Consider the following 22,758-nt stretch of genomic DNA (forward strand, 5'->3'; position numbering starts at 1 on the left):
ATGCAACCAACTGTGATGATTACAGCACACTCAGTAAATGGTATTCTCAAGATCTGGTGGACATTCTCATCTACTGTAATTAATTAAGTCTCTTGTTTGCTAACATTGTCATTATTGCAGTTATCAGAGCTTAATTAGAACAGGAAGTAAATGCACTTCACACCCAAATTTTGACCTAAAAATAGGATCCCCTTGGTATTTTCGATCACAAAAGTTGTTGGAAAAAAGGAGATATACTTTTGTAAAGAGGCCATCTTCTCACTGGGTTGTTATTATGGACTGAATTGTGTCCCCGAAAAATATGTATTGTAAACCCTAGCCTCTAGACCTGTTATAATCCCATTTGGGAATGAGTTTTCTTTGTTATGTTAATGAGTCAGTATTAGCATAGGCTGTGTCTTAAATCAATCTCTTTCGAGATATAAAAAGAACAGATGGAGCAACCAGGCAAGCAGGCAGAAATGGGGGAAAGACAGATGCCACACCTTGTGAAGATGGCTGAGAAAAAGAACCCAGAAACCAGTGCTGTCGAGAAAAAGAAGCTTTCTGAAAAGAGATCAGGGTCTTCCCCCAGAGCTGAAAGAGAGAGAGAAAGCCTTCCCCTAGAGCTGGCACCCTGAATTTGAACTTCTAGCTTCCTAAACTTTGAAGGGATAAATCTTTGTTTGTTAAAGCTACACACTTGTGGTTATTTCTGTTGTAGCAGCACTAGGTAATTAAGACAGTTGTTGCTTAGCTTTGGTGTCAGAAGAGATGGTAGGAATTCTCGGGGTGGGAGAGGCAGGCTGGCAGGAGGTGCAGCAGTTGAGGAGGCTGAGAGAGCAGAGGGTGGTGAGCCCAGCAGCGGTCATGAAGCATAAGAAACCATTTCAAAACTGAACAGTGTTTTTGGCAGCTGACCTCTTTTCAAATGATCCCTAACTCCATCTCTCCATTAACACACTTAATAAAGATTTGGCTCTGTCTGGCAGTGACATGGACTGTTCTTTTTTCAAGCGTATAAAAACTCTAGCTATTTTAACTTTGGGGGCAGTTATTTTTAAAAGCTCCTGGGCTCATTCTTACCGATGGTTCCTTGCCAGAAAATTGAGGCACAGGGCACTGGGCAGCCGCCTCCCATTCGCCATAGTGGTCCCTACAGAAGGTGGTGTTGTGCTCGGATAGACTCTCAGGAGTTTGGCCTCGGACAATCCCGCTTGGCATTAAAAACAGACAAACAAAAATTTAAAATTGATTTTGTGCAGCCTTGTGACACCAGATATGTTCCTGAGCAGGCCCTGGAATGACACTTTGTCTTGGAATGGAGGCTGTCATTCATTTCCCTGAGCAACTTTAAAAATAACCATTTAAGAAGCTCTAGATAACTTTGAAGGTCCCAGAAAAGAAGTGCTCCTCTGTGGTATCCTCTGCTAAATGGAAAGCATCTGTATTAGAGAATTCATCATGAAGGGAAATTGTTTGAACACATCCTTTTGTAGACTGTTGAATTTAATTAGGTTACATCTCGCCCTGATTGCTGATTTGGGCTAATTGGCTAACTTTGTACTATTTGGATTCTTTTGCAGATTTGTTTAACTTCTCCCCTTCTTGGTTTGTTTCTGAGCCCTTAGAAGCTTGCAAGTAAAGAAGTCAGAAGTGCCAAGAACGATGGTCTTTTTTCCCCCAGTGTCCTGCAGCAGGCTTAGTGTTTTGACAGGGTCAAAGTAGGTCAAATGAGGTATATTTTAAAGACCGTATTGATAGATTTGAGAAGAAATGGAAGCTAGTCTTCATGGATGGGGCACTGGATCAAGAATCCCGTAAATCTTGCTAAATTATTTTTGCCACAAACTACAGCACCTGCTGCCCTCTGACAAGTTGCTTTGGAACACGTTCCTTAGTTGACCCATTGGCCCATGGGGGATAATGCATAAAATGTTGAGATCGTGGAATCTGGAATCTCGGTTCTTAGGTGTTGATGAATAAAATATATGAATTGATTTTGAGAAACATGGTACTCATAGACTGGGACACTTTGGTGTCACATGGACTTCTCTCCTGGGTAGCCCTAGAGTAACACACCTCCCTTTGCATCTTAGAGAATGGGAGGAGGGAAGAGCGATGCCCTTGGAAAATGCCTGGAGAACTGACATCTTGGGCTTTTTCCAGTCTCTTTTATGGATGCCATCCAAATTTGATAACATCCCTTGGAGTTACATGGGCAAAGCTATCTGTAAATCTCCAATGAGCAAACGATGCCCTGCCATAGGAAGGGTGAATAATGAATGGGAACCAGAGGAGATGAATCCATAAGCCTTAACACCTTCATCCTCGGGTAACACTCCCTATGTCATCTATTCCACAGATGCAGTATCTTTTTAAATTTAAAAAAATTTTGTATGACTTTGTCTATGCCATCCCATAATAGGAAGATTAGTGTGCTTTAAGACATCTCAATAATCCTACTTTTACTTGGCATTTTGAATAGAATTTGCAAATTACTTTTGCTGTAAACAGTAACTGTAGAATACTTCAAGCTGAGAAGATTAAATGAGGCCCTTGTTCCCAAATAAGCCTCTCAACTAGGTTAAAGTGACTAAAAATTTCCATCTTATGAAAGTTATTTGGATTTAAAAAAAAAAATGAAAAACCCTCCGTTGAAACACTACGCACTGAGATGCTCTCATGCTTATACAATGCACAGTGTTGGGGAGATGTGTTGATGGGGATACGTGGGTGCTTTTCATGAAGAGGACTTTCAGACATGCGCAGGTTCTGAAGAGCCTCTCTAGGGTACTGCAAAGGTAAACCATTCATGCATCTAAGAAGAATCCGCAGTAGAAAGTAGGACTGACAATCTCTGAGGCAGAACACGTTGGGACTACACACTATCCCCCCACTCCTCCAATATATACACACAGATACAGAAAGAAAGGGTGAGGATCACCCGGTCAGAAGATCCCACTGCAAATACTCTGACGCTGAAAGAGAATAGAAGGCCCTTAACTAGGCAGCAGCACACATTTCAACATTTACTGACTAGGTTATGGAGGATTAGCAGGGAGATGGGCAATCTTTTAGGGTCAAATGCCCCCACAGGACAATGCTTTCCTCTACAGTGCTGTGCTGAGATGGAAGGAGCGCCTAGTGCAGGGAAGAAGACTGGTAGAGACAGTTGGCTTGCTGAGGGGTGAACCCTGAAGAGTATCCATAGGGTCACGCGTGGGACCTGCAGTCACCATGTTGCATGGAGCTTCCTGGCCATGCAGTCTCTACTTCCATGTGACTCTTCCTCCGGGGCTGTCATAAGCAGAGCCCACTTTGGTACCAGGACCACCCCCTCCCCACACTCAGCAGCTGCAATGGTGCAAGAATGGTAGGACAAGGCAGGGGAGCTAGGACTCTGCTGATGGAGGAAAAGCCGCTGATAAGCCAAGCAGGACAACTGCAATGCCACCCGCCACATTCTTGCAGATGTCAAGGAATGCTTAATTCACAGCGGTGAAGATCTGTTCTTCAAGGGATTGTTAAGAGTGTAGGTTTGGTTGTCTGAAGATCAGCATCCTAGGTTTGCCTCTGTCATTGCTTCATCATGGGGCCTGGAGTGAATCAGTTAACTCTCTGAACATCTGCTTCCTCCTTGTGAAATGGGGAGAACAGCATCTTCTCTACTTTATGGAGCTGTTGGCGGGATCAAATTGATCATACATATGAATGTGCTTTGAAAAGTGTAAGATGGAAAGAAATGGTGCCAATTTGTGAAATGATTAATACAGGGCAAATCCATTCGTAGTGCTTTGTTAGTTGATCCAGGGCCATTTTAATAAAATGTAAAGAGTTAAAAATATTATATTTGAGGGTTCTTTTTTACTTCAGGTGGAGTCTCCGAGTGATGCATATGGTTTAATGAGCTCAGCTGGTAGCCAAAAGGTTAGAGGTTTGAGTCCACCTAGGGGCTCCTCAGAAGGAAGCCCTAGCGATCTACTTCTGAAAAATCAGCCATTTAAACCCTACGGAGCACGGTTCTGACACACATGGAGGTGCCAGGAGTTGGAGTCGACTCAACGGTAACTGGTGTTGGTAAACTTCAGGTGCCACTCTAGCCTCCTGATGCCTGGGATAATGGAATTAGACAGGCGCTGATGCCAGAACAGCCTTTTACGGAACGCCTGAGCAACAAACAAACAAAAATCCTAGAGGTCAATCTGATCCAACCCTCCCAGATGGTGAAACTGAAACCCAGAGAACATGAGGGGCCGGCCTAGGAACACACTGATGACCAGATGATCTGGACCCTGGGTCAGCCTGCCATCTCCCACTGTTTCCTCCATCACCCTGGTCTGGCTAAGCAGAAGTGAAACCTGGGTGTCAAAAATAGATACCTGGGCCCTAGACGAATCCCACATAAATTGAATCGCAGAAACAGGTTGTGAACGAAACACAGATCTACTGTCATCTAGTCTTCATTAGAATTCCTGACTTATGAACATGTCATGACTCACCAAACAAGTCAGCTAGGAAAAATAAATGCAATACTTCATCACCTGTGTAGCTTATTTTCAGTGTTGCTAAAAAAAAAAAAAAGTTAGGCACAGTGAATGTGCTTTTTCACACATCATATGTGTCCTTTGTCACTGCATGTCATGCTACTCCATGAAAAGCACTTTCAGAGATTCTTTTGAGGTTTGTAGAGAGAGGAATCTTATACATTGTGCATAGTATGGGACTTACCCTGCCCCATGGACAGCCAGACTGATAAAGAAGATGATGAAAACATGGTGTGTGTACCAGAACAACTCATAGGAGATTTGTCTGATGAACTCAGTTGAAGAGGTCATGATCAGGATTAAAGCCAGAGAGAGCACCAGGCCAGTTACACCTGCTATTGTAGTTAGCAGCTCAGTAGTTATGTTCTAAAAAAAAAAAAAACACCATGACGTTAATACCTTAGTTACATTTTTCCCTTTTAGGATCAATACTTGAGAGTCCAACCAGGGAGCAACTTAAAATGTTTTCATCAGAAGTGTATTAGCCTTAACGAGGAATCTAGTGCAGCTCAGGAAGTGAACATCTTTCTCCTTCTTTTGTCCTCCATCTTATGCTGGACATTAAACAAAACAAAACAAATCCAGTTGCTGCTGAGTTGATTCTAAGTCATGGTGACCCCATGTGTGCAGAATTGAACTGCACTCCATAGGGTTTTCAAGGATATGACCTTTTGGAAGCAGATCGCCAGGCCTTTATTCTGAAGTGCCTCTGGGTGGGTTCGAACCACCAACCTTTTCGTTAGTAGATGAGCACTTAACTGTTGGTGCCACCCAGGGACTGCACAGTAGCTTTGCTCAAATTTTATAAAATACCATTTCATTAATGACATATTTTTCACTCATATAAAGCAATTTTCATGTCAAACTTATATTGCACCAAAATTTGGAAAAGTGCATTTGAAAGTAAAAGACTGCAAAATAAATCTGAGTTTTAAGATTTTAATATTTAAAACCAAACTATGGATCACCACGCTTAATTGCGTCTTGACATTAATGAGAACTTTTTTGGAGCGGTCCCTTAGAGGCATCCCTAATAAAGCCGCTGCGTATTCTCCTCCTCCGGTAGATATCCCTTGCTCTTGCTTTTTAATTGGAAGGGCCATGACTTGCATTTCTTTCCCCTCACCCCAGGAGGCCTGGGACGAAGTCTCCTAAATCCTCGGTGATCAATAAAGGTACAACTATTCTTACCTGGTGGGCACTGCCAAAATGCCAGCGTTCTGACCTGGGAGAGGAGCAGATAGTTACACAGCCTTTCAGATGATGAATCTCAAAGCATTTTGTTTTTTATTGTGAGTTCCCTGTATCCTTGCCAAGTCATTAGTATTCAGACATAGTGTTATCCTTGTTGAGACGACCATGAGCTCAGTAAACTCACACTAGATCTTTTGTCAGTAAAAGCTCATTAATTTGGGCTGCTTTGAGATCTCCAAGAAATCTGGACAGGGATTTCTCCATTATTTATTTATTTTCCTTCATGAGCAAACAGTAGAAATAAAACTGAAAGGCGTATGTCTAAAACATTTCAATGATTTTTTTTTTCCTAGCATACTCAGGCATTTTAGAAATCCTGTTACATCATATGGTGTGCTAATTTCAAGTCATTCTTCTTTGCTTATTAAAGCAAATTCCCACTTAAACTTTTTCTTGCAACACATTTATAGACTGATTTGAACTGCAATGAATCGTCTAAAGTCATCCCACTGTATCTCTTTAGGAAACAGCCCATAATGTACACCTTGTGCTATTGATACTCATCTTTCTCCAAAGGCCCCAAATTAGAGGCTTTCCCGAACTTAATTAGTGCTTTACATAGTATATTGCTTCTGAAAATTTCAAATAACTATATTGGGAGTAGCTTAATCATCTTTTTAAACTGCTTTAAAAGAGGGAGGTATCACATACTACTTATTATATGGTCTCTTCAAAATGTTGGGATTCATTTTTGGGCATGTGTAGCAATGAACTTTCCAGAGCTGTAGTAGAAAAGAGAATTAACTCCAGTAAGAGCCCAGACAAATGCTGCAGTTCAACTGAGGGACACCAAAGGCGTGTCTGTGTGCCGGAGCATCTGTAGTTTTGACTTATAGCTCTTACTTTTGTGCTTCTCATTGTCATTAGCTAGGAAAAGGTAGCTCTGCTTGATCAACGGTCTGAAATTGAAAATCATCTTAGGATAATTAAGAAATATGACATGGAAGAATTTCCCAGAGACTTTGCATTTTTTTGCTTACTCAGACCTCAAATGGCAAAATGGCTACTTAAAGACAATTGCCCAGATGGTAATGGAGAGATCTCCATTTCTGGAGCATATTGCCTTACGTCACTTTTTGGACAATATAGACTTTTTAATAGTGGTCAACTGGTCAACATGCTGGATGCATATTCCAATATGGTAGCAAGTGGCAAAAGGATTAGATCAACCACGAAGAAAGAGGTAGAATGGGGGTAGATTAAGGGAGGGAGGATGTATTCATCTCAAAGTGGATTGCTGTGGCTACATTTTTGGTTTTCTCTTTGTTCCCCACGAGTGTTGCCACGCTGTGCACCCGTTTATTCAGCATCAATGATGTAACTGGTCAGGGAGGCCTCTTTAGGAAATTAGCTGCTTCACCCATATCTGATTTGGCAAACCAGCTCTGTAAATGTAGTGCAAATATGAGGGATAGGAGAAGAGATCCAAAAAACAATTTGCAAATTGAAAATGAAGACATCAATTTATAATCCCCGGATTTAGATGGCACTTCACCTTCTTTATGAGTCTAGCATCAGCAAAAACAACTCTCTAATCACAAGCAGCTTTTAAATACTAGGGCTTTAACAGGTTTACTGCATTTCCTGTTTAAGGGTACTTATTTATTTATTTCTGTATAAACTAATTAAGCGGCATGTTTTCCTTTTTGCTCATAACCTCTTAGCAACATTACAGCAGAAAAAGTCACTTTTTAAAAAAAGGTAGAATAGATGCTAACATTTAGCAGAAACTTCTCTCACATTCTTTCGTAAAAAGCCTTTGAAATCTAGTGTTCCTGGTAAAGAGATCTAAAAAGGAAAGGTTTTCAGATGAGAAAATCTAGGTGGCATGTGTGGAAGACTCACCGTGCTAAAGGTCCGGATGGGGTTAAGGTAGCTCTCATTTGGGGTGCTGCCAAGTTTGGAGAGAGCGGCCGGAAGTCCCTCTGCATCCGGGGATTGGCTCCAGTGGTAGCGCTCCAGGTTGAACAAATGCGCCACAACGTGGATGGCTGTGCATGGGGAGATGGCATTGTTCATGCACCATATGGATTTCTTTCTTTGTGGTTACTCAAAATATCTCTATGGCCAAGCTTCTCTGTCCTGGTTTTTTGCAATATCTAAAGAAAAATGATTTATTTGTGCATCTTTCCTGTCTTGAATGGAGTGAATACTTCTGAAGATATTGCATGATTCATCACATTAATTTTAGTTATATTAAGAAATAAAATAAGTCTGAATTCACTATAATTTAATCATAAACATATGGCCCTTAAGGAAATGGAATAGTTATTATAATATCACATTACTACTGTATTCTTACACAGATAATGAGCTCCTTCTGTATTTGTGTAGCCAACTGCACCCTACCCCCTGAGAGATATTTTCCTAAGCGAGCTATGCCAATTTTTTTTTTTTACCTACATGTTGCCGTAAAAAAAATTAGCATAGTGCACACGGAAATATCTGGGGCAGTTGTGGGGGCAGGGGGAGGGCACGGTTGGCAAACAAACGTAGAAAGTATGCATTATATGTGTAAAAATACAGTATATACTTATAGCTGTATCTATATCTGGAATACATGGAGTCATTAGATTAAAAAGTATTGGTCAACATTCATCCACTTCAAGATGTAGCATATGATCGGGAACTGATGGTACTGAAGGAAGAAGTCCAAGCTGCACTGAAGGCCCTGGTAAAAAATGAGGCTCCAGGAATTGACGAAATATCAATTGAGATGTTTCAACAAATGGATGCAGTGCTGGAAGTACTCACTTCTCTATGCCAAGAAATTTGGAAGACAGCTACCTGGCCAAATGACTGGAAGAGATCCATATTTATGCCTATCCCCAAGAAAGATGATCCAACTAAACGTAGAAATTATAGAACAATATCATTAATATCACATGCAAGCAAAATTTTGCTGAAAGATCATTCAAAAGTGGCTGCAGCAGTATATCAGCAGGGAACTGCCAGAAATTCAGGCTGGATTCAGAAGAGGACGTGGAACCAGGGAAATCATTGCTGATGTCAGATGGATTCTGGCTGAAAGCAGAGAATACCAGAAGGAAGTTTACCTGTGTTTTATTGTCTATGCAAAAGCATTTGACTGTGTGAATCATAACAAATTTTAGGTAACATTGCAAAGAATGGGAATTCCAGAACACTTAATTGTGCTCATGAGGAACCCGTACATAGATAAAGAGGCAGTTGTTTGGACAGAACAAGGAGATTCATCGTAGTCTAAAGTCAAGAAAGGTGCATGTCAGGGTTGTATGTATTCTTTCACCACACCTATTCAATCTGTATGCTGAGCAAATAATCCTAGAACCTGGAATATATGAAGAAGAATGGGGCATCAGGATTGGAGGAAGATTAAATAACAACCCGTGTTATACAGATGCCATGGCCTTGCTTGCTGAATGTCACGAGAACTTGAAGCACTTGCTGACGAAGACCAAAGACCACAGCCTTCAGTATGGATTACACCTCAACCTAAAGAAAACAAAAATCCTCACAACTGGACCAATAAGCAACATTATGATAAACAGAGAAAAGATTGACGTTGTCAAGGATTTCATATTACTTGGATCTACTGTCAACACCCTTGGAAGCAGCAGTCAAGAAATCATAAGACGCATTGCATTGGGTAAATCTGCCACAAAGGACCTCTTTAAAGTGTTGAGAAGCAAAGATGTCACCTTGAAGACTAAGGTGTGCCTGACCCAAGCCATGGTATTTTCAATCCATCATATGTATGCGAAAGCTGGACAATGAATAAGGAAGACCAAAGAAGAATTGACACCTTTGAATTGTGGTGTTGGTGAAGACTACCAAAAGAATGAACAAGTCTGTCTTGGAAGAAGTCCAACCAGAATGCTCCTTAGAAGTAAGAAAGGCGAGAATGTGTCTTACATACTTCGGACATATCAGAAGGGATCAGTCCCTGGAGAGGGACATCATGCTTGTTAAAGAACAGTGACAGCAGAAAAGAGCAAGACCCTCAAAGAGATGGATTGACACAGTGGCTGCAACAATGGGCTCAAGCATAACAAGGATTGTGAGCGTGGCGAGGGACTGGGCAGTGTTTCATACTGTGGTACATAGGGTCACTATGAGTCGGAACTGACTGGATGGCATCTAACAACAACATATCTATATCCACATCCAAACCGAAAACTTGTTGCTGTCAAGTTGATTCTGACACATAGTGACCCTATATCTATATTTATATCTGTAGATCATATAGATAATATTAACTTTTTTCCTAAAAAGTTAGAAATCATTATTCTGGTATCCTGTTTATAATGTACACTGATATATGTGTAGAGACTTATACATATACATATTGTTGTTGTTTAATGCCTTCGAGTGGATTCAGACTCATAGTGACCCCATGTGACAGAGGAGAACTTCCCTACAGGGTTTTCTAGGCTGTAATCTTTATGAGAGCAGATTGCCAGGTGTTTCTCCCATGGAGACACTGGGTGAGTTCAAACTGCCAACCTTTCAGTTAGGCGCCGAACACTTAACCATTGTGCCATGAGGGCTCCTTTGTGTACACATACCCACATAGACACATACACACATATATTTGCATGTGTTATCCCTAATGGATTGAGAAAAGCCAGTATTTATGGAACTAGATCTTTCTGTATATTCTTAAGAAGAAAACTGTGTATTCTAAATCTGGGTATTGGCTAAGTCTAAATTCTAAATGAAGGGAACAAGCTCAGAGACACAGCACCGTCTGGCCTGAGCATTTTGTGTCTGATGCTGTTCTTTCCTGGCTTGTGAAATCCATGGGGGAAGCCAGCCATCACAACCCGACACCTACATACTGAAGCTTTTCCTGCAAAAGGAACCCAAGCTGGGTGGCCTGTTGATACCTGCCACTGGGATCAGATTCAAGAATGAAGTAAGAAAATATTACCAGGGTATAGATAATATCTCAGGTGATTTTTTTTTTCCCTGCACCCAGAGTGAGAACTAGGAGGACCTACTAGTATTATAAAATCAGTGCAAGTTAGAAGGCGCCCTGGTGCTACAGTGGTTAAGCCCTTAACTGTTAACCAAAAGGTTTGTGGTTAGAACCCACCAGCTGCTCTGTGGCAGAAAGATGTAGCAGTCTGCTTCCATAAAGATTACAGCCTTGGGAACCCTATTGGGCAATTCTGCTTTGTCCTATAGGGTTGCTATGAGTGGGAATTGACTCAGAGGCATACAAGTTGTGTGAACATTCTGGGGTTCTCCATGGCTTCACATTGTGGGTTGGTTATGGGGGAGCGAGTGAAAAAGGAACAGAAGAGGCTTCTGAGAATATTGGTGTCACTTTGGACCCTGTGGGGTAGGAGCAGATTTATTTAGACATGCCATCTGCTGTTCAGCCTCTTCTCTTTGTCACCTGAGTTCCTTCAATCAGAGCCACTCCCTTTTCCACCTTGCAAACTTCTACTCATGCTTTAAGACCCAACTCAAAAGTTGTGTTTTCTTTCACGCTTTCTTCAATTCCAATTCCAGAGCTACAAATAACACTTTGATTATAGTATCTCCCAAACATTACTGTTATGAATATTTATTTATACTTATGCTCCCCAATGGGTTTGACTCCTCAAGACTAATTAATCATTGATGCCTCGGCACCTAGTACATTGCTTAAAAAAAAAAAAAAACACAAAACCCAAAGCCACTGCCTTTGAGTTGATTCCAACTCATAGAAGCCCTATAGGACAGAGTAGAACTGGCCCATAGGGTTTCCAAGGCTATAAATCTTTATGAAAGTAGTTTCCACATCTTTCTCCCATGGAGCAACTGGTGGGTACAAACTGCTGACCTCTCGGTTAGCAGGCACATTGTTTAGGAGCAGTAAATAATCATTACTTGTCGAAAAACAGTAAGATTACAGAAAGGGAGAAAGGGTAAAGAAAGGGACAGAGAATCTATCTATAGACCTATAGCATGTGACATTGATGGAGTTTTTTCTCTTCTGATATTTATCTTTCACACTTTTTTTCAGCCTTTAAGTTGAAAACCAAGTCACATATTCTTTTGGCTGAGGCTCACCTAAGACGGCACAACACGTGATAATGATTCTGAGGCTCTGACGTTTACTATGTGCTTTGGCGTTAGTGAGTTAGCACCAAGACGCGGGTGTGTTTCCTCCTGGAGGGTGCTTTGTCAATGTACCGGCCATACTAATGGAGGGGGCTGCTTGGTTTCAAGTCTCAGGATCCACCAGGCTGAAGAAGTCCATCCAGCAGCAGTCTCTTCCAATATGTTGTACATAAAACGGGAACCATTTTCTGAACTGAATGTAAACCTTGTCCAATGTTCTTAGTCGCTATTTTCTGATAATTAACTCAAAGTTTTGAAAAATAGGCAAAAGTTCTCTCAGCTGACACATGTGGAATATTTACTGTATACCAAACACCATTGTAAACAATCTAGACGTATTATTTAACTCCCAGGTATTAGTCTTTTACCCATTTTACAGACCAGGATTCAAAAAGTGAAGGGATTTATAGCGTATTAATGGCAAAAAAAAAAAAAAAAAAAAGTGGGATAAATACGTGTTTGTCTGACTTCAGGTCTCCAGCTTTTAACTTCTGAGCTGGATTGCTTCTTTTCAGTAATTAGTAATTATTATTACTGCTTACTCAAAACTGGTTTCTCCTATGGGCAGAGGTAAAACTCTTCCAATGGCTCACTTGGTGTCTTTAATTTAGAGTCACAGCCTGTTTCAAAGGCTTATGACTGCTCACCACCTTTGGAGTCCTCATAGCATAAAGGCTCTGTTTTTATTTAACCGTTTTACCTCACTCTTCTGTTTTTTGATTCCTCCTCCATAATAGACTAGACAGTTAGTGGAGCTTCCATCCATTTTGCAGAAATAGGAACTGACTTCAGATCAAATTAAGTGACTTACTTGCTTTTACATAATAAACATGTGAATGTCAGAAAGGGAATATAGACTGAATTTTGTGCCTTGTGTAGTCTATACTCTGTAATACTTTTCTCCCACGTAATGAGTTGTTGACCATAATCTATGGTCTATTAGAATCCTTTCCACCTAAAGGATTTGACACTGTTAAACTACATTCAAGTGTGTTTATTGAACAAGCAAAGGTACTGAACGATTTATCTATTCCTATTACCATTTTTTTTTTTTTTATTACCAGGTCTTTCATAGCAGATCTGAAAAAATTAATCAAGCAGTGTAACAAAGCCCAAAATGCTTTTCAAGAGTTAGCTCCTGGGAGAATATGTTGGAAACTCTTTTCTCTAGCTTTTTTTTCATAGATTTTAAAATTTATGTTTAAAGTGTTCCTTTGCTCCAGCTACCATCATTTTGTTTTCTTTTCACAAGGTAGTAGTAAAAAATGAAATCTTTTATTTATCTTAGGAATTCCCAGAGAGAGAACTGCTTGTGCCCGTTTTGTGTGTCTAAACTTTTTATTTTTCTCTTAGACCTGATCCTAAATGTGTGTGATCTTGGCTCAAAATTAAAGGTGTCCCAGCTACCAAATCCAGAACTGTTGGAACTTGACAGCTACAAGGAGGTTTTTTTTTTTTTTTCAGGAGTTATATTTTCTATTATTTTTGTTCTTTTTCAGGCGTTATATTTTCTATTATTTCCTTTATGCATTTTAGTTGTTTTAATATGAATAGCGATGCTGTCTAAGTTCATGGTGATAACTGCTTCAAATGTGCAATAGAATAGTGATATGATTTTATTTTCCCTCTCTTAGTCATCAATATAATTTCATGTTATTAGATGTGATATTCGTATGCAGTAGGAAAAATACTAAAAAGGCTGCCTCTCATTTACTTAACTTCTTTCAGCCTCCTTTTTCTCATCTGTGAAATGGGCTGATTAGACTAAACTACCTGTTACCTAAGCTCCCTTCCAGCTGCATGTCTTCCTCTGTCGTTAACTGGGGACATTGATCATGTAAAAGAGATCTGTAGACCAAAAGGAAAGTAATGCAAACATGAAACTCATGTTTTAATATGTTTTCAATATCAAAACACTGGCTAAGGCAACTCTGAAGCCTGGTGAGAAATCCAATGCTATCAGATATGCAGGGGAGCTCTTCCTGGTGTCTTCCGTGCACTTTCTATGGTACCCATGGCTGTGCCTTTGCAACAGCACAAGGAACACGTGTCCACGGCCTGCCCAAGCATGCCAGACTCAAAGACGCTCTAACTGTATCTGTCCACAGTTTCATTTTCTCAGCAAAGTACTTTTATAGTTAAAACACGGCAGCGATCTTGGTCCCACCGTACATGCACAGTTAATTGGTGTGGGAACCTCTGAGTTCAAATAAGGAGCTTTTATTGAAGAGTGAAAAAAAAAAAAATCATACAGGCTACAATTAGAGCCAGCAGCCCTGAGAAAGTTCCTTTCTTTTCTTTCTTCCTTTCTTTCCCTTTTTCTGGAGATCAAAGGGAACAAAACTGAGAGAGAATCTTGGATGCATGGTCAGTTCTTGCTATCTTTCTGCCTGCCCGTCAGTGATAGCAGTCATTTTAGAGTTATCACCTCCTAATTAAGCAGACTTTAGACATAAGGATCCAGGGGCCAGTGCTGGCTGGGGTTCTGCAGCCAGAATCTGCCCTGAACATTCACATTTGTGCTCTGGTTTCTGCAGGGATGCGTGTTGACTCTGGCGCCTGTCTCTGTACTCACCGTTGTTGTTAGCTGCCATCTAGTTAGCTCTGACTCATGGCGACTTTGTGTCTAAAAGAACAAAACGTTGCCCAGTCCTGCACCATTATCATGATTGTTGGTATGTGTGAGCCCGTTTTTGTGGCCATTGTGTCAGTCCATTTCATGGAAGGTTTTTAAATCACATTAAATCATGTTAGGCAGGACCAGGAGCCTTCTTGGAGCTTCTAGTGCCACTAGCAGAAACATCTCAGTAGCAATTCTTTAAAAAAAGAAAGAAACCTGTTGCCATTGAGTCAATTCCAACTCACGGCAACCCCATGTGCTACTGTGCTCCATAAGGTTTTCTTGGCCAAAATCTTTACAGAAGCCAATCGCCAGGCCTTTCTTCTGCGATGCTGCCGGGTAGATTTGAACTGCCAACCATTAGGTTAGCAGTTGAGTGCAACCCATTCGAACCACCAGGGAGCAATTATTTAGGGGTTAAATTTTGACTTGCCTCGGGCTGTTCTCTATTGTGGAGCCTCCAAAACCTTTTTTTTTTTTTTCCCCCAGTGACCTTATTCTGAGCTCTCTCCTCTCAACCTACCCTTGTTATGTTTATTGAGGTTTACAAACTAATTTTAGCAACTCTGGAGGAGCTGCTGTGGGGTAATTGTTCAACATAGAGGCCGGCAGCTGTGGAATCTGCTGGAAAGAGATGGCTGGGTCACTATTTACAGCCCCCTTTGAAGGAGAAGCCCAAACTCAAAGTACTATTCAATTGGAAAGGTCTTCAAGGTCTACTGTGGACCAGGGAGTCCAGAAAGATCCGCATTAATAAGAAGGCAGAGGCTGTGAAACTATGATTTTTATACCAGTGGGGTTATAGGTCCCTGAAAATGATTTATTAGTGGTCGAAGAATGCTCCGGCAGCTCTTATCATAGGCAGGCAAGCAGGAAGGCAGGAAGCCAAGAGAAGAAGAGTTCCTGTCACTGCATTTTCAACGATGCCCTTGATTATAGATACCATTCTTGTGTCTCTTTCCCTCCTTCCCCCAGCCTCCTTCCAGCAGTCTCTAATTACATCCTTTAATGATTTGGCCAATTAAAGCCTGCAGTTCAACTTATAGGGGAACGGATGAGAAATTAGAGGTTGGCACGCAAACTTCGATGTGGGTGCACTTCTTCTAAGGTTACACACCTCTATTAAGCCAGTCGGCGATTTGAAAAGCAGCATAATGGCCGATGCTAATAAAACCAAGCACAGAGACACTTTCAGCTGCTCACAAGTGAATACAACAGAAGGACAAAATGTGAAAAGCAGAGGTATAGCTCTGAAACCAGGGCTTAGCATTTTTTTCCCCTAAAAGCGCAGTTGCCAGCCACGTTTCTTCGTTAATGTGAAATGTAATAATTGCTTTGTCAGGGTTTGGAAGAAGCGGAGAGCTTCCTCCCATCCTCCTGCCATTGCCCTGAAGGAGACAACTGCAGGGCTGCTGGTTGCCATGGCGGTGAGGAATGAGCTGTGCCTTGCTGTCAAATGCAGCCCGACCCTGCTGGGGGAGCCCCTGGAGATGGGGGGGAGCCCAGTAAAGCAGCGGAACTCCAGCTGAAGGGGCCTGGAGAGAAGCATTGATTCTCTCCAGGGGTGTGTGGGGGGAGAGGGAGAAAGAACAGCTCCCAATTTTCTGTTGTGCAGCAGGAAGTGAGTTTATTATTTCGGGTGATTGGCGTTGTTTGTAACCTCCTCACCCGTCACCCCGCTATTTTGTATCTACCCCAAACTGTTCACAGTTCCCTCATCAACTTACGTACCTCATGTCTTGTACCTTTTCTGGTAATTCCTTCAACTTTTTTTTTGCCTCCTGGTCAGTTCCCACTCATCTTCAGATCTGGCCACATTTGTTGAGGACCTACTGTGTGCCAGAGTCCCTGGGTGGTCCAAATGCTTAACGCCCTCAGCTGCTAATTGAAAGGCTGGAGGTTTGAGTCCATCCAGAGGCACTTTGGAAGAAAGGCCTGACAATCTACTGGCAAAAAAAGCAGTCATTGGAAACCCTGTGGAGCACAGTTCTACTCTGACACACATGGGCTTGCGTGAGTCGGAGTTGAGTTGATGGCAACTCGTATTATGTGCCAAGATGAACCAGGGAAGCCCAGGTAAATAAGGCCCAATCTCAGCCCTTGAGGAGATCAGAGTCTGCAGAAGTTCACTGTGTTGCAGGAAGTGTGACCTTAGACCTAGAGATAAGGAGGGCTGACATCCCAGGTCTGGCAGGGTCAGGGTGGGGTGAACCAGGGAATGAGTCCTGAATATGGCAATGCCTTGCCCAGAGAGAATAGTGAAGAAGGAGAGGAAGAACATTCCAGGCAAAGGGAGTAATATAAGCAAAGGCACAGAACACTCAGGGACTACCAGTAGCTAGTAGTCCCGGGGTAGTGTAAGCTATTAATGCATTCAACTACTAACAGAAAGGTTGGTGGTTCGACTCCACCCAGAAGTGCGTTGGAAGAGAGGCTTGGAGATCTATTTCTAAAAACAAGCCATTGAAAACCCTATGGAACATAGTACTACTCTGACACTCACAGGGAATCAACTGACAGCAACTGGTCAGCCAGTAGCTGGGCACTGCCTGAGGGTAAAAGCAAGGGGTTGTGGCAAGAGATGAGACTGGAGCAGTAGGCAGGGGCTGGATCAGTGGAGCCTATTGGCCATGCTAAGGAGTTTGGATTCCATTCTACTTGTGGTAGCAGCAAGGAAATGACCTTGTTTCTACAGATTTCCAGGTAGGTCCAGTCCTGACATCTAATCCGAATTTACCATTGAGATGAACAACTTGTTTTAATCCCACAGAGGAAAGGGGATAGCTAATTCATCTAAGATTAACAACCTATTAGTATCAGAGGTATAAAATAATTTGTCATCTGACTCTAGTCAACTGCTGCCCACACTGAATTCTACTCCATTCCCCAAACACCATGGACTATACTACTTTCAGAAGGTGATAGCACCCATTATAGTATTTTGCACATAGGAGACATCCAGTGCAGGTTACTGGTGTATTTTACACTTCTGGCCTATTATATGTAAAGAAATGTGCATACCCAAATGTTTAAGGACAAAACTTTTCCACAACACATATTTTCCTTCGTTTCTTTGCTTCCTTTTCTGACATGTTTTGGTTGCTTTGCACTCCCTCCCACCTAGCCTTTTGTCTGTAATATCTTTTTTATCTTTCTCTTAGAATCCAGTTCTGCCTTAAAGTTATTGCATAATGATAATACCCTTTCTGCTACTTTACCGTTTTATACATATTCCCTTTTATGCAGGAAATAAGGATTTTTAAGGCTGAAAAGGAAGCCCAGAGATGCCTACAAATTCCTCTCTGATAAACCTACCAAGTAGCAATCTGGGCTTTATTTGGATTGTACTCTCAGGGGACTTTCATTCTAATTTTAGATAATTTTCTATGTCTGGAAAAGTCTTCCGTGTGTAAGCTGATTTCTCCTTCCCTGGGTCTTCGCTCCTTCAAGCATTCACTCATTCACAAAGGTTATTGACATCTATGTGCGCTCAGTGTTACTGTAGACCCCGGCATACAGAGATGAATGAGCCTTGTTCTTTGTCCTCCATCCCTTAGCTGGCTTTCTTCAGAACATGCTGTCTTTTTGCCCTTACTTCTTAACAACCCACTAGGACCGTCTGCAAAGCATTTCCAAGGTTGGTTTAATCTGGTGTTGAAGGCAGTCAGTGGGGAGAATCTTCCCCTCCTGTCTCACTGCACACCCCAAGTTGTGTTAATTGACACTCGGGCACCGTCTGTCTTGTCTTGTTGCTTAATTAAATTCACATTTGTTTTGAATGTTCCTTTTACTCTATTTTTTTATGCATGAGAGACTAAAAACAAATGAGGAAAACATTTTATAGTTAAATTGGTTTGAGGGAAACAGTCCTGAATCATAACTCTTTATCGTTCCAATAGCCTTTGATTTCAATGCCTTTGTTTCCCAACAAAACCACAAAGCAGTTGATTATTGTCCCTCTTCTTTTCTTCCTCAACGAGTTTAACCTTGATCTCTGACACTAATTTCTAGTGCCTTTCTCTTGAATTAGAAATATCATGGTGATAATATTTTATAAACCTATAGTGCTTTGGAGCCCCAGTGGCGTAGTTGTTAAGAGCTCAGCTGCCAAACAAAAGGTCAGCAGTTCAAATCCACCAGCCGCTCCTTGGGAGCCCTATGGGGGGGTTCTACTCTGTCCTATAGTGTCGCTATGAGTCAGCTCGAACTCAATGGCACTTAACAATAACAACAACATAGTCCTTTATATCTTCTCATGATTCTTTTCTATCCCCTCTTTCAATACTATTCAGAACCTTGTTTATATGACCTTTCTTTCTTTTTTCTTTGTACTTCCCATGATACCATTGGGTAGTCATTATCATACAACTGTGAATGAGATTTGAGCATAGGTCAGTTTTATATCCTGTATGAATCATAATGAATAACAAAGCGTACATTCTGAAGTAGGCATTTATCATTGTAATATCAACAGGCCTAATTATTCAAAAATGAACATGAAGGTTCATCAACTTTTCCTTGTCAAACTGGGGGCTTGGTAGGGGAAAACCACGTGAGGAGAAAATTAGTAAAAAATCTGTTTATGTAAGGCTTATGCAGTCAGATGGGAGGCAAGGATTTCTCTTATCTAAGGGTGAGTCTTTTCAGAGGGGATTAAAACAAAACCAGAGAATTGAGGATGAGATGTTGTAAAATCCATCAGGCAATTAATAGTAAGCACTTACTTGCATTAACAGCTATCCCATAGGCAACAAGTTTGTGGAATTTGAGGTTTTTGTCTAATTGTCTACTCCATAGGCCTTGGCAACACTAGAGAGACAAAAAAAAAAAAAAGAAAAAAAGCTAACTGGGTAAGGTGTCCTAGTGGTGACAGTGTCACGGCAGTGTCCTGATAGCAAGGCTCAGGTGGGGCTATATAACAAAGCTAATCAACAACCAAATTCATTGCTGTCAAGTCAATTCTAACTCATGACAAACCTAGAGGACAGAGTAGAAAACCCACAGGGTTTCCAAGGCTGTAATCTTTACGGGAACAGACTGCCACATCTTTCTACTGTGGAGAAGCTAGCGGGTTTGAACTGCCAACCTTTTGGTTAGCAGCAGAGCATTCAACCACTGCATCACTAGGGCTCCTTGGTGACAAAGCTAGTGGCTCATTAATCAAACAGGTGAAAACAAAGGTTATCAGCCGCTTTGTTGAAGTTTCAACTCAATAAAAGTAATCGAATTAGTACTATAACTCAGAACTTTTGAATAACTCTGCCGATATTTATGCTTCAGTTTTTTTATTCAGAAAAGGGAGGTGATAAACATCCTCCTCCTCCTCCATGTAGTTTAAGTAGTCAATAAATTATTCCTTCTTAGACAAAGAAGCCCATTCTATGCATCTATGGAATCACGGGATGGTGCCAATGGTTAGCCTGCCTGGTTGTTAACTGCGAGTGGATCACCTGGCAATCTGCTTCCAGAAAAATCAGCCATCAAAAACCCTATGGAGCACAGTTAGTTCTCTTCTGAAACACATGGGCACACCATGAGTTGGAATCAACTTAATGACAGCTGGTTTATATGCACCAAATTAGGGTGATAGTTATGTAATAAATTACTTCTTCTGGTAATGGTTATTGAAGGTCTCATTTTCTGTACAGGGTGTTACCCTCTTTAGCAGGAAACAAAGGTAAGAACCCAACACAGTGAACTCAGTATGATAGGGTATTTCTGGTAGAGGTTAAAATCCCCATAGACGTACTATGGATGTGCTTTCTGGCTCCTCAGAGAGGAGTTCCTTTAGTGGCATTTGGCACTTGTCTTCTTTCAATCATAAATGGTAACAATTCAAGCTGTTATAATACTTCCATCTCTGTGAGTCAGGTCAATTTTATCAGCCCGATTTTTCAGATGGAGCAAATTCATCAGGGAAAGGTTGAATCGTGAGACCAAAACCACATGAGGAGTCAACGGCAAAAGCAAGAGTTGATCAGATGTACCAATTACTGTGCTCCAGTTTTAGACACTGGGTTTCCTCTCACAAAGAAGGAAACCTGTGTTTCCACAGGATTATTAGGAATTTCATAATAAGTATACCTTTGTTTTCAGTGGCGCTTGTATTAGTAAATCAGAACGACTGAGATAATTACACATATTTTGGTACTTACAGTACTTGTCCCTCTCACGAATGAAATAAGGTTTCGACTGATTGGTAATAAAATCAGCATGCAGTTAAAATTCAGACACACTGCGGACGCTCGTGCCCAGGCCAGTGCTGACTGTCCACATGTGAAGAGACAAAAAAAGAGATACAGTCCAGACAAGGAAGCTGAGCGAAGTAGAATAATTTTGTTTTCTGAAACTGTAAAGAGTAGTCACCAACTCTACTTACACCCAGCATGACTCGCGTGTACAGAAATGACTCCTCCTCTTCATACCAACAGAATGTATCGATAAACAGATATAAATTCACTCCCAGCCACGAGAGCTAGAGTTGGGGGAAAAGTGAATCAATCAATTCTATCTCACCTTTCCCACTCTTCAAAATCACTGGAATCTTCCTTTAAAGTGAAACGAGGAGCTGCTCAATGTAAATCAGATTACTCCAGACACTTATTTTTCATACATAATTTTTTTTACAATAATTATAATGGTAAGGAACTGTTAACTTCAAAAAAAAAAAAGATTTTAAACACATATGGGTGTACTTTTAGTAATTTAATGAACCATACAAAACCTTTCCAATCAACAGTGCTATAATGTTTTAAGTCAATGATGTCAAGGAGAGGGAAATCTTTGAAAACAACTGAAAGAGTACTCTAGAAAAATTCCAATTTCATAGTCTAATTCGAAGACTTCATTTGATTTACAGAAAAATTCATACATTATGCAAAAAACCAACTACTTGACTTTAAAAATAATTAGAAATGAACTCAATCTGAAAACAACTTTGCATGATTTTGTAAGCGTAAATTAAATATGTCTACTAAATGTTTTCTAACAAGTATAGTTTTTTTAACCAGAGTAACACTTCAAGCTACTTAGCATTCCTATGCAAGTCATCCTAAAAATCAAAGACTATTCAATATATAGATTTAAAGTTGAATAGTAAAAATGCTACTTACTGCTAATATGATGGAGAGGCTCTCATTCAAAATCCAACACCCCATCCCGACAGCTTGGCTTTCTTTCTGTCAGCAAATTACTCTTTCCATTCACCTGAGCCTGGAGGTTCTGTCCTGGGTGAGGACTTCCCTACTAAATTATTTTGTTTTTTCATCTTAGGAAGCACCTACTGGGAGCAGCTCTCTAAGAATTCCTAATTACGGACTTTGTGCCAAAGGTGCATCACCAGGATGACATGCCTCCTGACCTGGGTAAACAAAAGGCAAATCTCTGGCTAATGACTTTTCTTCAAAGCCTTCCTAAGAGAAGAAAGCTTGCTTTATTAAATTATCCTCTTGTACTTTATTCTCCATTCATTTTCTACATGATTGCAGTCAAGATGAAAATAACTCTTTATGTAAATTGGAGGAATACCCCAACGGTGAAAGCCAGATGCAGCAAAACACTTTAACTGGCACTTTCTTGATTTTGCTGATTTTTGCTTCATTATGTCCTTTTCCCATCTTCCCAAAAAATACTCTATAGATGACATAAAATCCATTGTAACTAATAAATTAAGGTACATTATTTCCTATAATTTAAATATGTCCAATTTATAAGAATGTCATTTTTTATCAAGCATATTTGAAGCACAAATCCAAATATTAGTATTTCATGAAATCCTAATTTTAAGCAAAGATGAGTAATATGGATTAAACAATCTTTCAGAAGATGGTGAAAAAAGAAAGAAAGAAAAAAAAAAAAGGATGCAAAAATTCACTGAAAGGAAAACTCTCATAAATCTAAAATTGTGACCAGAAAGAATGAGATAGATTGGTGTGTGTGTGAGGGGGATTGATGGAATGCACCTTATTTTTTTCTGAATCCCGCTTTGTACGCCCATGAAGTAAGTGAGAACATTCTTTCATTTCATATCATAGTGATCCCAGGAGTGGCTAGGTCTGAGCGTGGCTGGCCTCTGATTTTGTGTAAGTCATAGTTTGATATAAGGACTATGTTGCTAAGCCCAGTAAGCAAAATTGTCCCAATCGAAGTAATTTTCTGGCTAGTTCTGGCCCAAATATTTTGTTTATAAATTTTTAAACAGTTAAGACAAAAATAGGAGGAGGTTTATGTCATTTGGCTAATTACCTAATTAACCTGCTGTGTTTT

General features: G+C 40.7%; 1 protein-coding gene across 1 annotated transcript in view; it reads right to left on the bottom strand.

Moving 5' to 3' along the window:
• Positions 1-21,650, bottom strand: part of NOX3 (NADPH oxidase 3) — a 64,754-nt gene extending 43,104 nt beyond the window's left edge. The window contains exons 1-7 of the mRNA XM_049904507.1: positions 21,606-21,650; positions 20,873-20,968; positions 20,649-20,759; positions 19,218-19,302; positions 7,626-7,771; positions 4,711-4,892; positions 1,066-1,195 (exon numbers count right to left, since the gene is read on the bottom strand). Coding sequence (XP_049760464.1) covers positions 1,066-1,195; positions 4,711-4,892; positions 7,626-7,771; positions 19,218-19,302; positions 20,649-20,759; positions 20,873-20,968; positions 21,606-21,650 — 795 coding nt within the window. The remainder of the gene's footprint in view (positions 1-1,065; positions 1,196-4,710; positions 4,893-7,625; positions 7,772-19,217; positions 19,303-20,648; positions 20,760-20,872; positions 20,969-21,605) is intronic.
• Positions 21,651-22,758: the final 1,108 nt, after the last annotated feature.

This window comes from Elephas maximus, chromosome 1 (genome assembly GCF_024166365.1).
Source record: "Elephas maximus indicus isolate mEleMax1 chromosome 1, mEleMax1 primary haplotype, whole genome shotgun sequence".
In the NCBI taxonomy this organism is placed as follows: domain Eukaryota; kingdom Metazoa; phylum Chordata; class Mammalia; order Proboscidea; family Elephantidae; genus Elephas; species Elephas maximus.